The sequence below is a fragment of the Anomaloglossus baeobatrachus genome, chromosome 7 (assembly GCF_048569485.1).
Source record: "Anomaloglossus baeobatrachus isolate aAnoBae1 chromosome 7, aAnoBae1.hap1, whole genome shotgun sequence".
Lineage (NCBI taxonomy): Eukaryota > Metazoa > Chordata > Amphibia > Anura > Aromobatidae > Anomaloglossus > Anomaloglossus baeobatrachus.
The window spans coordinates 301,991,947-302,009,616 of NC_134359.1; the positions used below are offsets into that span (position 1 = coordinate 301,991,947).

At 60.4% G+C, this 17,670-nt stretch overlaps 1 protein-coding gene across 1 annotated transcript in view; it reads right to left on the reverse strand.

Moving 5' to 3' along the window:
• Positions 1-677: 677 nt before the first annotated feature.
• SETD1A (SET domain containing 1A, histone lysine methyltransferase) overlaps positions 678-17,670 on the reverse strand; it is a 59,144-nt gene continuing 42,151 nt past the window's right edge. Inside the window, 5 exon segments of the mRNA XM_075319840.1 lie at positions 678-1,741; positions 1,825-1,962; positions 9,296-9,415; positions 9,501-9,611; positions 9,690-9,859. Coding sequence (XP_075175955.1) covers positions 1,568-1,741; positions 1,825-1,962; positions 9,296-9,415; positions 9,501-9,611; positions 9,690-9,859 — 713 coding nt within the window. The 3' untranslated portion in view covers positions 678-1,567.

Consider the following 17,670-nt stretch of genomic DNA (forward strand, 5'->3'; position numbering starts at 1 on the left):
AGGAAACATGTGCACCATTGCCTCGCACTTCAGGGTGATCTTCAGCAAGTTCCCACCGTCGCAGGGGGCTGGGGTCTCACTGACCCCCCTCACCACCCTTGCAGCTCCTCCAGGCTATTGCTCAGGTGCCGGAAACCTTTAGAGGAAGTGACGCGAAACGCGTCTGTGCAGGATACATGTGCACCAATGCCTCGCATGTCAGGGTTATCTTCAGCAGGGTCCCACCGTCACCTTCCAGTGTAACAGCAGAAGCTGGGGGTCAAATTTAGCCCCCCCACACTATTGCAAGAGCTGCCATGATGCCGGTCACCACGTCGGGCCGGGGCAGCACAGTCCTTTTTGCAGATCTGCAGCCCGATATCAGACTGCACAGGGTGACGCGATGCTCTGCAGACGCTCCGAGGTACCTGACCGCGCTCTTTGCTCGGCCTTGAGATAAGCGGTGACACCGTCACCTCTGACCGTAATCCCAGGAGGCGCGGAGTCAAGGTCTCAGTCCGTCCAATTGCTGCAGCTTATCTCCCCCGACCCTTCCCCCTCCCTCGAAATAATGAGGCAGACGCGGGGCGCGTACGTAATAAACTCGTGTTTCTACAAGAAACAAAGCAGTTAATATACAGAATATACAACGTTCTCAGGCCGGACCCCCGCCCCTCCCCCGCCCGCCCTCCCCCCACAGGTACAACAATGGCGGCTACCACGGCACTAACAAAAAGAGGGGGACACGAGGAGCCACGACACTGCTCCTCCTCCGGCTACCAATAAAAATGGCGGCTGAGTGAAGTCAATCACAGGCCCCCGAGGCCTCGGCCCGCTCAGATGCGGACCCCCGGAGGGCGCAGAACCGCACACACTTTAAAATCTGGAACTGGAATAAATAAAACAATAAAAACTGGCGGAAAAAAAAAGCTAAAATGTGACGCGGATACCGAGAATCTGCAGAGGGTGGGGGCGGAAACGGGAAAATACTCGGCCGCTGTACGGCGGTGCACAGAACGGGGGCTACATCACAGCTGCGGGGGCGTCGCAGACTCTGGGGTCTATATACAGGGCGTAGTGTATATACAGAGACAAGGGGCGCGTTCGTGTGTGTGTGTGTGGGGGGGGGGGGATGGGGTCACTTGTGCGTTCTGGCGTCGGGGCCCGGACAGTCTCGGGGGAGCCGGGGTTTGGGGGTCGGGGGCTGGGAGGGTCCGGATCTTTCGGCCGCTGACCGCCATAAATAACATAATCACAGAAAGGAATAAAAAAAAAAAGAACAGAAAACGGAAAAAAAAAAAAAAGTGAACCTTTACAAAGACGAGGAAAAGCGGAACCCGCGCGCAGACGGCGGCGTGTAAAGTGCCGCAGACAGGTCAGGCGGAAAAAGAAACCAAAACATGGCCGCCGCTGTACCGGTACATGCCCCGCGCTCCGTCCACCCGCACATGAGCCGCCGGCCGCGCTCCGTCCACACCGGGCGCCCGCACATGAGCCGCCGGCCGCGCTCCGTCCACACCGGGCACCCGCACATGAGCCGCCGGCCGCGCTCCGTCCACACCGGGCACCCGCACATGAGCCGCCGGCCTCAGTTGAGCGTGCCCCGGCAGTTCTCGGTGCCGCACAGGCAGGGGATCTTGCTCTCCTCGATGGGGAACTTGTAGTCGTACGTGATCTCCTCGTTGACGCCGATGGGCTGCTTGGAGTAGATGACGATCTTCTTCTGCGACTCGATGGTGATGACTTTGGCGTAACAATTAGGCTGCAGGGAAACAAAGTGGAAGTGTAAAGCAGGGCGGACCGGCCCCGGGTGGGGTGAGAGTATATTGGGGGGGGGCCCCTTACCGTGCAGCAGTGGTTGATGAAACGCGCCAGGTTCCCGGATTTGGTGGCGTCTATGATGGTCTCGTGGTCCATGCGGAACAGGTAGCTGCTGCCGATCCCCTGCTGCGCGTAGCGCTTCTCTCTAAAGTCGGCCACGACCTGCGCAGAGACCACGTAACGTTACTCAGCCACACGTCACCATTCACTGACAGCAAGCAGAGCCGCCCCTGAGCTTTACAGGACACCGGCCCTTTAAGTTTATCATTCTGCGGCCCAGAAAGAACTGATGTCATCCCCTTACATAAGAGGGCGGACAACTGCTCCCAGCAGACACAGCCCACTGACCTAATCCAGAGGGAACACGCTCCGCCAAGAAGTGCGCGTGCTGCGCCAGCGAGCACCACCCCAGAAATCAGCCCCACCGCCCGGAGGAGGAGACACTACCCTCATCATCAGCCCCACCGCCCGGAGGATGCGACACTACCCTCATCATCAGCCCCACCGCCCGGAGGAGGGGACACTACCCTCATCATCAGCCCCACCGCCCGGAGGAGGAGACACTACCCTCATCATCAGCCCCACCGCCCGGAGGAGGAGACACTACCCTCATCATCAGCCCCACCGCCCGGAGGAGGGGACACTACCCTCATCATCAGCCCCACCGCCCGGAGGAGGGGACACTACCCTCATCATCAGCCCACCGCCTGGAGGAGGAGACACTACCCTCATCATCATCAGCCCCACCACCCGGAGGAGGGGACACTACCCTCATCATCAGCCCCACCGCCCGGAGGAGGGGACACTACCCTCATCATCAGCCCCACCGCCTGGAGGAGGGGACACTACCCTCATCATCAGCCCCACCGCCCGGAGGAGGAGACACTACCCTCATCATCATCAGCCCCACCACCCGGAGGAGGGGACACTACCCTCATCATCAGCCCCACCGCCTGGAGGAGGGGACACTACCCTCATCATCAGCCCCACCGCCCGGAGGAGGAGACACTACCCTCATCATCATCAGCCCCACCACCCGGAGGAGGGGACACTACCCTCATCAGCCCCACCGCCCCCGGAGGAGGAGACACTACCCTCATCATCATCAGCCCCACCACCCGGAGGAGGGGACACTACCCTCATCAGCCCCACCGCCCGGAGGAGGAGACACTACCCTCATCATCATCAGCCCCACCACCCGGAGGAGGGGACACTACCCTCATCATCAGCCCCACCGCCCGGAGGAGGGGACACTACCCTCATCATCAGCCCCACCGCCCGGAGGAGGAGACACTACCCTCATCATCAGCCCCACCGCCTGGAGGAGGAGACACTACCCTCATCATCATCAGCCCCACCACCCGGAGGATGGGACACTACCCTCATCATCAGCCCCACCACCCGGAGGAGGGGACACTACCCTCATCATCAGCCCCACCACCCGGAGGAGGGGACACTACCCTCATCATCAGCCCCACCGCCCGGAGGAGGAGACACTACCCTCATCATCAGCCCCACCGCCTGGAGGAGGAGACACTACCCTCATCATCATCAGCCCCACCACCCGGAGGATGGGACACTACCCTCATCATCAGCCCCACCACCCGGAGGAGGGGACACTACCCTCATCATCAGCCCCACCGCCCGGAGGAGGAGACACTACCCTCATCATCAGCCCCACCGCCTGGAGGAGGAGACACTACCCTCATCATCATCAGCCCCACCACCCGGAGGATGGGACACTACCCTCATCATCAGCCCCACCACCCGGAGGAGGGGACACTACCCTCATCATCAGCCCCACCACCCGGAGGAGGGGACACTACCCTCATCATCAGCCCCACCGCCCGGAGGAGGAGACACTACCCTCATCATCATCAGCCCCACCGCCCGGAGGATGGGACACTACCCTCATCATCAGCCCCACCGCCCGGAGGAGGGGACACTACCCTCATCATCAGCCCCACCACCTGGAGGAGGGGACACTACCCTCATCATCATCAGCCCCACCGCCCAGAGGAGGGGACACTACCCTCATCATCAGCCCCACCGCCCGGAGGAGGAGACACTACCCTCATCATCAGCCCCACCGCCTGGAGGAGGAGACACTACCCTCATCATCATCAGCCCCACCGCCCGGGGTATGGGACACTACCCTCATCATCAGCCCCACCGCCCGGAGGAGGGGACACTACCCTCATCATCAGCCCCACCGCCTGGAGGAGGGGACACTACCCTCATCATCAGCCCCACCGCCCGGAGGAGGAGACACTACCCTCATCATCATCAGCCCCACCACCCGGAGGAGGGGACACTACCCTCATCATCAGCCCCACCGCCCGGAGGAGGAGACACTACCCTCATCATCAGCCCCACCGCCCGGAGGAGGAGACACTACCCTCATCATCATCAGCCCCACCACCCGGAGGAGGGGACACTACCCTCATCAGCCCCACCGCCCCCGGAGGAGGGGACACTACCCTCATCAGCCCCACCGCCCGGAGGAGGAGACACTACCCTCATCATCATCAGCCCCACCACCCGGAGGAGGGGACACTACCCTCATCATCAGCCCCACCGCCCGGAGGAGGAGACACTACCCTCATCATCAGCCCCACCGCCTGGAGGAGGAGACACTACCCTCATCATCATCAGCCCCACCACCCGGAGGAGGGGACACTACCCTCATCATCAGCCCCACCGCCCGGAGGAGGAGACACTACCCTCATCATCATCAGCCCCACCACCCGGAGGAGGGGACACTACCCTCATCATCAGCCCCACCGCCTGGAGGAGGAGACACTACCCTCATCATCATCAGCCCCACCGCCCGGAGGATGGGACACTACCCTCATCATCAGCCCCACCGCCCGGAGGAGGGGACACTACCCTCATCATCAGCCCCACCACCTGGAGGAGGGGACACTACCCTCATCATCAGCCCCACCGCCCGGAGGAGGAGACACTACCCTCATCATCATCAGCCCCACCACCCGGAGGAGGGGACACTACCCTCATCATCAGCCCCACCGCCCGGAGGAGGAGACACTACCCTCATCATCAGCCCCACCGCCCGGAGGAGACACTACCCTCATCATCATCAGCCCCACCGCCCGGAGGAGGGGACATTACCCTCATCATCAGCCCCACCACCTGGAGGATGGGACACTACCCTCATCATCAGCCCCACCGCCCGGAGGAGGAGACACTACCCTCATCATCAGCCCCACCGCCCGGAGGAGGAGACACTACCCTCATCATCAGCCCCACCGCCCGGAGGAGGGGACACTACCCTCATCATCAGCCCCACCGCCCGGAGGAGGGGACACTACCCTCATCATCATCAGCCCCACCGCCCGGAGGAGGGGACACTACCCTCATCATCATCAGCCCCACCGCCCGGAGGAGGGGACACTACCCTCATCATCAGCCCCACCGCCCGGAGGAGGGGACACTACCCTCATCATCAGCCCCACCGCCCGGAGGAGGGGACACTACCCTCATCATCAGCCCCACCGCCTGGAGGAGGGGACACTACCCTCATCATCAGCCCCACCGCCTGGAGGAGGAGACACTACCCTCATCATCAGCCACACCGCCTGGAGGATGGGACACTACCCTCATCATCATCAGCCCCACCACCTGGAGGAGGGGACACTACCCTCATCATCAGCCCCACCGCCCGGAGGAGGAGACACTACCCTCATCATCAGCCCCACCGCCCGGAGGAGGGGACACTACCCTCATCATCAGCCCCACTGCCCGGAGGAGGAGACACTACCCTCATCATCATCAGCCCCACCGCCCGGAGGAGGGGACACTACCCTCATCATCATCAGCCCCACCGCCTGGAGGAGGGGACACTACCCTCATCATCATCAGCCCCACCGCCCGGAGGAGGGGACACTACCCTCATCATCAGCCCCACCGCCTGGAGGAGGAGACACTACCCTCATCATCATCAGCCCCACCGCCCGGAGGAGGGGACACTACCCTCATCATCATCAGCCCCACCGCCTGGAGGAGGGGACACTACCCTCATCATCATCAGCCCCACCACCCGGAGGAGGGGACACTACCCTCATCATCATCAGCCCCACCGCCCGGAGGAGGGGACACTACCCTCATCATCAGCCCCACCGCCCGGAGGAGGGGACACTACCCTCATCATCAGCCCCACCGCCTGGAGGAGGGGACACTACCCTCATCATCATCAGCCCCACCGCCTGGAGGAGGGGACACTACCCTCATCATCAGCCCCACCGCCCGGAGGAGGGGACACTACCCTCACCATCAGCCCCACCGCCCGGAGGAGGGGACACTACCCTCATCATCAGCCCCACCGCCTGGAGGAGGGGACACTACCCTCACCATCAGCCCCACCGCCTGGAGGATGGGACACTACCCTCACCATCAGCCCCACCGCCCGGAGGATGGGACACTACCCTCACCATCAGCCCCACCGCCCGGAGGATGGGACACTACCCTCATCATCAGCCCCACCGCCTGGAGGAGGAGACACTACCCTCATCATCAGCCCCACCGCCCGGAGGAGGAGACACTACCCTCATCATCAGCCCCACCGCCCGGAGGAGGAGACACTACCCTCATCATCAGCCCCACCGCCCGGAGGAGGAGACACTACCCTCATCATCAGCCTGGATGATGGGAGTGGTGGTTCCACACAGGTGAGGGCCATCTGTACACCGGGGTCCACACATACACGATGCCCCTACAACTGTTTGCGGTTGTCCATTCACTGACAGCAAGCAGAGGCAGTGCCGGTGATCGGGAATCCTACTCTACAGTCTGGGAGCAGAATAGCAGCGATATTCATTCCCCGATGTTTGAGGAGTGTGACGGCCCTTTAAGATGAACGTTGTGTACCCAGTGTCACTTTCCTTTGCAGCGATGCAATAATCTGCACGCCCCTGTAATCAGCCAGCGGGAGGTGCCCTGGCCTCGGCTCCGATACTACCACTGCCAGCAGGCACAGAGCGGCCTGTCAGCTCGGACAGTGAAGGAGCGGTGACCCCTGCTGGTGGCTCCCGGTATAGCCTCAGGGAGCAGTGACATCTGCTGGTGGCTCCTAGTATAGCCTCAGGGAGCAGTGACACCTGCTGGTGGCTCCCGATAGAAGCAGTGACACCTGCTGGTGGCCCCCGGTATAGCCTCAGGGAGCAGTGACATCTGCTGGTGGCTCCTAGTATAGCCTCAGGGAGCAGTGACATCTGCTGGTGGCTCCCGATAGAAGCAGTGACACCTGCTGGTGGCCCCCGGTATATCCTCAGGGAGCAGTGACACCTGCTGGTGGCTCCCGGTATAGCCTCAGGGAGAGGTGACACCTGCTGGTGGCTCCCGGTATAGCCTCAGGGAGCAGTGACATCTGCTGGTGGCTCCTGGTATAGCCTCAGGGAGCAGTGACACCTGCTGGTGGCTCCCGATAGAAGCAGTGACACCTGCTGGTGGCCCCCGGTATAGCCTCAGGGAGAGGTGACACCTGCTGGTGGCTCCCGGTATAGCCTCAGGGAGAGGTGACACCTGCTGGTGGCTCCCGGTATAGCCTCAGGGAGAGGTGACCCCTGCTGGTGGCTCCCGGTATAGCCTCAGGGAGCAGTGACATCTGCTGGTGGCTCCCGGTATAGCCTCAGGGAGCAGTGACACCTGCTGGTGGCTCCCGGTATAGCCTCAGGGAGCAGTGACACCTGCTGGTGGCTCCCGGTATAGCCTCAGGGAGCAGTGACACCTGCTGGTGGCTCCCGGTATAGCCTCAGGGAGCAGTGACACCTGCTGGTGGCTCCCGGTATAGCCTCAGGGAGCAGTGACACCTGCTGGTGGCTCCCGGTATAGCCTCAGGGAGCAGTGACACCTGCTGGTGGCTCCCGGAATAGCCTCAGGGAGCAGTGACACCTGCTGGTGGCTCCCGGTATAGCCTCAGGGAGCAGTGACACCTGCTGGTGGCTCCTGGTAGAGCCTCAGGGAGCAGTGACACCTGCTGGTAACTCCCGGTAGAGCCTCAGGGAGCAGTGACACCTGCTGGTGGCTCCCGGTAGAGCCTCAGGGAGCAGTGACACCTGCTGGTGGCTCCCGGTAGAGCCTCAGGGAGCAGTGACACCTGCTGGTGGCCCCCGGTATAGCCTCAGGGAGCAGTGACATCTGCTGGTGGCTCCCGGTATAGCCTCAGGGAGCAGTGACACCTGCTGGTGGCCCCCGGTATAGCCTCAGGGAGCGGTGACATCTGCTGGTGGCCCCCGGTATAGCCTCAGGGAGCAGTGACATCTGCTGGTGGCTCCCGGTATAGCCTCAGGGAGCAGTGACACCTGCTGGTGGCCCCCGGTATAGCCTCAGGGAGCAGTGACACCTGCTGGTGGCCCCCGGTATAGCCTCAGGGAGCGGTGACATCTGCTGGTGGCTCCCGGTATAGCCTCAGGGAGCAGTGACACCTGCTGGTGGCTCCCGGTAGAGCCTCAGGGAGCAGTGACACCTGCTGGTGGCTCCCAGTAGAGCCTCAGGGAGCAGTGACACCTGCTGGTGGCTCCCGGTAGAGCCTCAGGGAGCAGTGACACCTGCTGGTGGCTCCTGGTAGAGCCTCAGGGAGCAGTGACACCTGCTGGTAACTCCCGGTAGAGCCTCAGGGAGCGGTGACACCTGGTGGTGGCTCCCGGTATAGCCTCAGGGAGCAGTGACACCTGCTGGTGGCTCCCGGTAGAGCCTCAGGGAGCAGTGACACCTGCTGGTGGCTCCCAGTAGAGCCTCAGGGAGCAGTGACACCTGCTGGTGGCTCCCGGTATAGCCTCAGGGAGCAGTGACACCTGCTGGTGGCTCCTGGTAGAGCCTCAGGGAGCAGTGACACCTGCTGGTAACTCCCGGTAGAGCCTCAGGGAGCAGTGACACCTGCTGGTGGCTCCCGGTAGAGCCTCAGGGAGCAGTGACACCTGCTGGTGGCTCCCGGTAGAGCCTCAGGGAGCAGTGACACCTGCTGGTGGCTCCCAGTAGAGCCTCAGGGAGCAGTGACACCTGCTGGTGGCTCCTGGTAGAGCCTCAGGGAGCAGTGACACCTGCTGGTGGCTCCCAGTAGAGCCTCAGGGAGAGGTGACACCTGCTGGTGGCTCCCGGTAGAGTCTCAGGGAGCAGTGACACCTGCTGGTGGCTCCTGGTAGAGCCTCAGGGAGCAGTGACACCTGCTGGTGGCTCCCGGTATAGCCTCAGGGAGCAGTGACACCTGCTGGTGGCTCTCGGTATAGCCTCAGGGAGCGGTGACCCCTGCTGGTGGCTCCCGGTATAGCCTCAGGGAGCAGTGACACCTGCTGGTGGCTCCCGGTAGAGCCTCAGGGAGCAGTGACACCTGCTGTGGCTCCCGGTAGAGCCTCAGGGAGTAGTGACATTTGCTGGTGGCTGCCAATAGAGCCTCAGGGAGCAGTGACACCTGCTGGTGGCTCCCGGTATAGCCTCAGGGAGCGGTGACACCTGGTGGTGGCTCCCGGTATAGCCTCACCTGCCGGATGTTCTGTCCCACGTACTCTATCACCATCTCGTCGGCGGCGATGGGCTCCATGGCGAACAGACCCCACTCGTGAATGCGACTGCGACCGAATCGCAGCTTTTTCTTCCGGAACTGTAAGATATGAGGTGAGAATGAGCCCCTCGTACATGGCACGGCACAGCACAGCGGTGGCGGCGCCCTCTGGGGGCCATATTACCTTCAGTTGGTTGAGCTTCAGTAAGTCGCTGTCCAACAAGGAGAAGGAGCCGATGGCGTTGAGGAGACGTCTCTGCTCGGAGCGACGCTCGGACAACACGCGGTTAGTGCCCTGGAATAAAGCAGAGCCCGGTCAGGAATGAGTGCGGCGGTGGCGCCCTCCGGTGGCAGCAGTGGGGACAGCACAGACCTGGGTGTCGCTCTCCAGCTCTCGCACAGACACGGGGATGACGTCCAGGTACTTGTCCTTGTCCTTCCTGCTGATGGAGTAGTAGCCCTCGCTCCGGGCACAGCCGGTCTGGTGCTCGCGCAGTCCGTCCTGCCGGCTCCTCCGACGTTTGGGGTCAGCGATGTTGGTGAGTGAGACGGAGTCAAGGAACAATAGTGACACGCGGAGGAGAACAACCACCATCATCATCATCCCTAACCCAGCCGGTCTCCTCTACGGACGGATCCGCACCGTCCGCCCAACAAATCCCTTCATCAACCTCGAAATTTCCTTCTTACGGTTTTATTTTCTCCCCAATAATTCTCCATCCCCAGAAGCGAGCAAGCCTCCGATTCTGCCCCCCGCGGAGAGAGAGCCTACACTCTGCACTATACAGCGATACTGACTGCCTCCTATGAGGCCCGATCACAGGAGGACCAAGATGGCCACAGCGGGGGACCCTGGCAGACCTCTATCCAACGCTGTGAAGGAGAACCCTGGTCTATTCACACTATAAAGCCACCATGGAGGGGCGGAGAGACACTGTGCCCACCTTGACACGACGCTCTCACCCCAGGACCACCCCGACACGACGCTCCCACCCCGCGTCCACCCGGACACGACGCTCCCACCCCGCGTCCACGACGCTCCCACCCCTTCCACCCCGCGTCCACCCAGACACGACGCTCCCACCCCGCGTCCACCCGGACACGACGCTCCCACCCCGCGTCCACGACGCTCCCTCCCCGCGTCCACCCGGACACGACGCTCCCACCCCGCGTCCACCCGGACACGACGCTCCCACCCCGCGTCCACGACGCTCCCACCCCGCGTCCACCAGGACACGACGCTCCCTCCCCGCGTCCACAACGCTCCTGTGAGGCAAATCCCGGGATATGAAGATGAATTATGACTCCAGTCATAATCCCTCATCACTCCCTGGCAGTGCCCCCTCCCTTCTTGTTCTCAGTGTTCCACTTACACCTCCATGGCCATGTCCTGTGATATGGAAATGAGGTGGTGTGGGAACAATGGACACAGGATGACTCCCTGCCGTCACCCTGTAACAAGAGTTGTATCTCATTAGCAAGGCTATGGAACTAGCAGACAGAACGACTCCAGTAAAAAATGGTTCATATCTCGCAAGCCATATTTCCGATAAATATGGCAACCATAAAAATGGTGTCTCTGCATGCGGACGATGCCGGCACACCCTTTTTATGGGAGCAGGACATTGGGAAATGCCCCAGGCGTGATATCAGCCAATGGGGAACTGGCAGACAGGTCATGAGTCCCCTCGTTCTGTAGCTAAATTCATAACTGTCACAATGAGAGCGTTGGCGTCCGCCTACGACGCTCCCAGGCAAAGTTATGGCCATATTCCATGTTGTGGATTGTCCATAACTCAAGCCAGGGGTGGAGCAGTGCTCCCTGTGAGGTCACGAAGGTAGGAGGGGACCTGGACTTGCCCAGGTTGATAACCCTACTTCGGCCATTTTCCAGTGTTCTTTCGCTGGGGGCACGTGTAGGAAACATCTGTGGGAAGGATCCTAGAAACCTGGGTACAGCGCCCCCCTGTGGCCAGACGCACAAGGTAACTGAGTGAATTGCATACCTGTTTGTAAACCATGCTTTGTCTGTAACTACTCTGACATATGTATATTCTGTAGATTCCCTATTGTATATATTGTAGTTTCTAGTGTGCTTTAGGCTGATTAAATTATATAATTAATCTTGGGCTGTTCTGTTATCTCGATCTTGAATCCCACGTCTGTGTGTTCGGCTAATAGTTACCGTGAAGCGGTTGGTGGCAGCGAGTTGTGCCAAGGATTATTGTGGGGAGGCCAGTGAGATTCGGGAAGATATTATATATTCCGCCCGCGGAGGTCGGGGGAATATATACCCTACTCTCACCGGGGACCCTTCAATAATCGGCATAAGTAGTATAGCGGCCTCCTTGCTTATTGTCGGGCAATTCCATAATTGGCCTGACTATAAGAGGGGCGCTAGAGAGCGCGTCACGTGCTCTGTCTGTCGGTCGGGAGGTATAAAGGAGGGGTGACCCCCACTTGTTACCCCCCGATTGTGACGTACTGGTAGCCAGCGCGGGGGATTTCTGAGTGACCCCCCCGGTGGTTTGTGACATATTGGTGGCATAGCGGTGGGATCGAGATAATAGTGTGTGTGAGTGTGAGACCCATACTCCCAGACACTAAAGACTGCCTGCAGCAGCTGTGGCTGCTGGGGTCTTCAGACTAGCTCAACACTAGAGTGTCAGAGTGCAGATACTGTAAGGTGTGTGGAGGCATCAGGTGTCAGTTCTGTGTCAGTGACCAAAAGTCTGCAAGAATGGCTGATGGCACCAGGAGCAGAGCTATGCAACTGGCCAATGCTAAAGCAGGAGCCGAAGAGAGGGAGGACGGTGCTGTGGGCAGTAATGAGGAGGTTGCCCACGAGTCCTCCAGGAGCTCGACGCCAGAAAACCGTTCTGCAGGGGACAGCGCACAAGCTGGCAATTATGGACAAGATGAGGAGCAGCTCACCCAAGGGTCCTCAACGAGCCAGATGCCAGCCCTCCGCTCTGCAAGGGACAGTGAATCACCAGGCTCCGCAGCGGGCCGCAGATCACCACGTGCCATTCCACCGAGCCTGGGAGGCTCGGATAGCCTTCTTCAAATGGCTATGGCCCTTCTCCAGGCTGGAGACCAGGAGGGCTACAAGGGACTCCTGGCAGAGCGCAGGGCAGAGCGGCAAGCAGCGCGTGAGGCTGAGGCTGCGGAGCGGCAGGCAGCGCGTGAAGAGCGCCAGGCAGAGCGTGACTACCAGCTGCAGCTAGCTCAGCTCCGGCCCTCATCAGCCACATGTGACCTTCGAGACACCAAACTTCCAAAGGTCCGTGTTGAGGACTTCCCAGTGCTGGAGAAGGATGGAGACTTGGACTCTTTCTTGACTGCTTTTGAACGGACTTGCTTGCAGCACCATCTGGACAAGGACCAGTGGGCCAAATACCTGACCCCCCGTTTAAGGGGTAAGGCCCTGGATATCCTTGGGGACTTGCCTGCTGAGGCAGATCAGGGCTACGACACCATCAAGCGGGCCCTGATCCAACAGTCCAACCTCACTCCAGAGTCCTACCGCAAGAAGTTCCGGAGCCTACAGAAGGGACCAAAGGACTCCTGGGCTGACCACCGGCGGGCACTTGCCCGAGCTGCCGACCACTGGACCCAAGGCCTGCAGCTTTCCACCGGACCGGAGATCCTGGACTTGTTCATCACGGAGCAACTCTTGTGGAACTGCCCTGAGGATCTCCGCCAGTTCATCCGAGACCAGAAGCCAAAGGGGTCCACGGCTACAGCTGCCCTTGCCGATGACTACACCAACAACCGGGCCCCTGAGGCCAGGAGAGCGGCCACCAGCAGCACCTGGAGAGGGGGTAAGATGAATTCGGCGACTGCCCCACCTGCCCCTAGACTGCAGGGGGTGTCCCCCTCAACTCCCCTCTCCAGGCCCGTGGCAGAGCCAAGACGGTGCCACCAGTGCAACCTACCTGGACACTTCAAGGCCATGTGCCCTCAGCGTCCCAAGGCCCCGGCTCCGTCCCCGTCCCAAGGGCCGCCCAAGGTGTATTGTGTGGGTGGGGGTGGTGGTAGGTCCCTGGACAGCTTCCAACCTGTCACCGTCGGCCGGTCTGTGACCATAGGACTGCGAGACAGCGCCTCGGAGGTGACTCTGGTGCGGCCTGAGATGGTGTCCCCCCAAGACTTGATCCCTGGAAAAACCCTCGCTGTCTCCGGGATTGGAGGCACTGACCCGGCGCTGCCTGTTGCTGACATTTATGTGGACTGGGGCGCAGGGCGAGGGGTGAGGGAGGTGGGGGTAACTGATCGGATCCCTGCAAACGTGCTACTTGGGACAGATTTGGGGCAGATAACCTCCCAGTTTGGGCCCCAACCAAGGGCTGAACCTTCAGCCAGTACTGACATGCCTCCGGACAATGTTAATGTGTTATCTATGAATGATGTAAGGGAGGAGGGAGTGAACTCTGATATTTCTGCTTGCATAGACACCATAGACACACACACAGCTGCAGCTGTGACAGGGGAGGGGGTCAGAGAAAGGTGTGACAATGCCTCTACAAGTAATCAGCCTGTGAGCTGGGATCTGTTGCCCTCTGCAGGGATAAGCAGAGAGCAGGGTGCTGCAGGGGGAGGACCAGTGTGTGGGGTGGGGGCTACCACAGCAAATGTGGGGTCCCCAGAGATTTCACAGCGGGGTTCTGTTGCTGCAGGAGGGGAACAGGCAGGTGAGATTGGGGCCGGTCCAGGAGCGGAAGTGCTCCCAGGTAAGATCTCGGTGCATGGTTCCCCCACAACCGGGGTGTCAGGAAGCCAGGTCGGTCTGCCTGAACCGGCGACTTGGTCAGGAACGGAGGAGGAGCAGGCACGACCCACGGTCGCAGCGGCTGTGGCCGCTGTCACCCGCAGTGGGAGTGCTGGAAGCCAAGGGGCCTCCCGGAGGTCCGATAGCTCTTCCCCTTCTGACCAAGTGGCAGCCGAGTCAGGTGGAGGCCAGGACACAGGTCCCGGGGTACTGACCGAAGATGTGACAGTCTCGTCGATTCTGGCCACATCTAGTCAGGGGTTTCAGGCAGCGTTAGAAGCTGACGACAGCCTGAAAGCTCTTAAGGAGCAGGCGGCACAGCCTCCCTCGGACTCGGACCCGGAGCGAGTGGTCTGGGACCAAGGACGGCTGTACCGGGCCACGGTCCAGCAGGGTTCACCGGAGGCGTGGCCCAGGGACCGACAGTTGGTGGTACCCTATCCGTTCCGGACGGAGTTGTTGCGGATCGCACATGAGATTCCGATGGCCGGACACCTAGGGATCGCTAAGACCAAGGCCAGGTTAAACCAGCATTTCTACTGGCCAAAAATGGGGGCCGATGTGGCTGCCTACTGCCGTTCGTGTGAAACCTGTCAGAGAGTGGGGAAGGCGGGGCCACGCCCCAAAGCCCCACTGGTATCTCTGCCCATCATCGATGAGCCTTTCAGGAGGGTGGCTGTGGATCTGGTCGGCCCGCTGGCCATCCCCAGCAGCTCCGGGAAACGCTTCATACTGACGGTAGTGGACTATGCCACCCGGTAACCAGAAGCAGTGGCCTTGTCGTCCATTCGGGCTGACAAGGTGGCCACCGCATTGCTGGAGATTTTCTCCCGAGTGGGTTTTCCCCAGGAAATGCTCACTGACCGGGGGACCCAATTCATGTCCCAGCTGATGGAGGCCCTCTGTAAGCAAGTCCAGGTGCGACATCTGGTGGCCAGCCCGTACCATCCACAGACTAATGGCCTGTGCGAGCGGTTCAATGGCACCTTAAAGCAGATGCTTAAGATGTTGGTCGACTCCCATGGGCGTGACTGGGAGCGGTATCTCCCACACCTGTTATTTGCTTACCGGGAGGTTCCACAGGCCTCAACAGGATTCTCACCGTTTGAGCTCCTGTACGGGCGACGTGTGCGGGGCCCCCTGGCTCTGGTGAAAGAGGCTTGGGAAGGGGATTTGGCCACCCCTGGAGTGTCGGTTATCGAGTGTGTCATGCGCTTCCGGGACAAAATGCAGGCCTTGACGCAACTGGTACACGACAATATGGCTCAAGCCCAGGCCGATCAGAAGCGTTGGTACGACCAGAACGCTTGTGAGAGGACCTACCAAGTGGGTCAAAAGGTGTGGGTACTGGTCCCCGTACCACAGGACAAGCTTCAGGCAGCCTGGGAAGGCCCATACCTCGTGTACCAGCAGCTCAACCCTGTAACGTACCTGGTCACCCTGGACCCTGCCCGTGGAAGGCGGAAGCCCTTCCATGTGAACATGATGAAGGCACATCATGAGCGGGAGGCATGTGCGCTCCCCGTGTGCAACCTGCCCGAGGAGGGAGAAGCGGAAACCCTCTTGGATATGCTAGCCCAGGTTAGGGCAGGCGGATCCATTGAGGATGTGGAGGTTGGCCACCAGCTCTTGGAGGACCAACGGTCCCAGCTGTGGGCCACCCTACACCCCTTCCGGGGGTTGTTTACCAACCAGCCCGGAAGGACTGACTTGGCTGTCCATCACGTGGACACTGGGGATCATCCCCCGATCCGGCGTTCAGCATATCGGGTCTCCCTGGAGGTGCAGCAACACATGCGCCAGGAGATTGACGAGATGCTGAAGCTGGGGGTGATCCAGGCATCCAACAGCGCTTGGGCCTCGCCTGTAGTCCTCGTCCCTAAGAAGGACCGAACCACTCGGTTCTGCGTGGACTACAGGGGGCTCAATGCGGTCACGGTCGCCGATGCGTACCCAATGCCACGCATCGATGACCTGCTCGATCAGTTGGCCGGGGCTCAGTACCTGACCATCATGGATCTGAGCCGGGGATATTGGCAGATCCCCCTGACTCGCAAGGCCAGGGAACGCTCTGCCTTTATTACCCCATTTGGACTGTACGAGTCCACGGTGATGCCATTCGGGATGAGGAATGCCCCTGCCACTTTCCAGCGGATGGTCAACACCCTGCTCAAGGGACTTGAAGGGTACGCGGCCGCGTACCTGGATGACATTGCCGTCTTCAGTCCCACCTGGGAGGACCACCTAGAGCATCTAGCACAGGTGCTCAGGCGGATCCACCGGGCAGGTTTGACCATCAAGCCGGGAAAGTGTCAGCTGGCCATGAGCGAGGTCCAGTACCTCGGTCACCGGGTAGGTGGGAGAACACTGAAGCCCGAGCCTGAGAAAGTGGAAGCCATCGCATCCTGGCCCACCCCCAGGACCAAGAAGCAGGTGATGTCCTTCTTGGGGACCGCTGGGTACTATAGGAGGTTTGTTCCATGCTATAGTAGCCTGGCAAAGCCCTTGACGGACCTCACCAAGAAGAAGCTGCCCTCTGCAGTCGATTGGACAATGGACTGCGAGACAGCCTTCCGGGCCCTAAAGGACGCCCTGTCCAGCCTGCCCGTGCTACAGGCAGCCGACTTCACGCGGCCGTTTGTAGTACAGACCGGCGCCAGTGACTTCGGCCTCGGTGCGGTGCTCAGCCAGGTGGACTCTGCGAGCCAAGAGCACCCAGTCTTGTACCTGAGCAGGAAGCTGTTACCAAGGGAAGTTGCCTATTCCACGATGGAGAAGGAGTGCCTGGCCATAGTGTGGGCCCTGCAGCGTCTGCAACCCTATCTATACGGGCGCCACTTCATCGTGAAGACGGACCACAATCCCCTCAGCTGGTTGCACACCGTCTCTGGGACGAATGGGCGATTGTTGCGATGGAGCCTTGCGCTCCAGCAATACAACTTCACCATTCGCCACAAAAGGGGCCGTGACCACGGTAACGCAGACGGGCTGTCCCGACAAGGAGAGGTCGCGGACGGGCGCACGGGGGAACACCGGAGTGTGCTGCCCCCTAGCGCCCTCAAAAGGGGGGAGGTGTGAGGCAAATCCCGGGATATGAAGATGAATTATGACTCCAGTCATAATCCCTCATCACTCCCTGGCAGTGCCCCCTCCCTTCTTGTTCTCAGTGTTCCACTTACACCTCCATGGCCATGTCCTGTGATATGGAAATGAGGTGGTGTGGGAACAATGGACACAGGATGACTCCCTGCCGTCACCCTGTAACAAGAGTTGTATCTCATTAGCAAGGCTATGGAACTAGCAGACAGAACGACTCCAGTAAAAAATGGTTCATATCTCGCAAGCCATATTTCCGATAAATATGGCAACCATAAAAATGGTGTCTCTGCATGCGGACGATGCCGGCACACCCTTTTTATGGGAGCAGGACATTGGGAAATGCCCCAGGCGTGATATCAGCCAATGGGGAACTGGCAGACAGGTCATGAGTCCCCTCGTTCTGTAGCTAAATTCATAACTGTCACAATGAGAGCGTTGGCGTCTGCCTACGACGCTCCCAGGCAAAGTTATGGCCATATTCCAT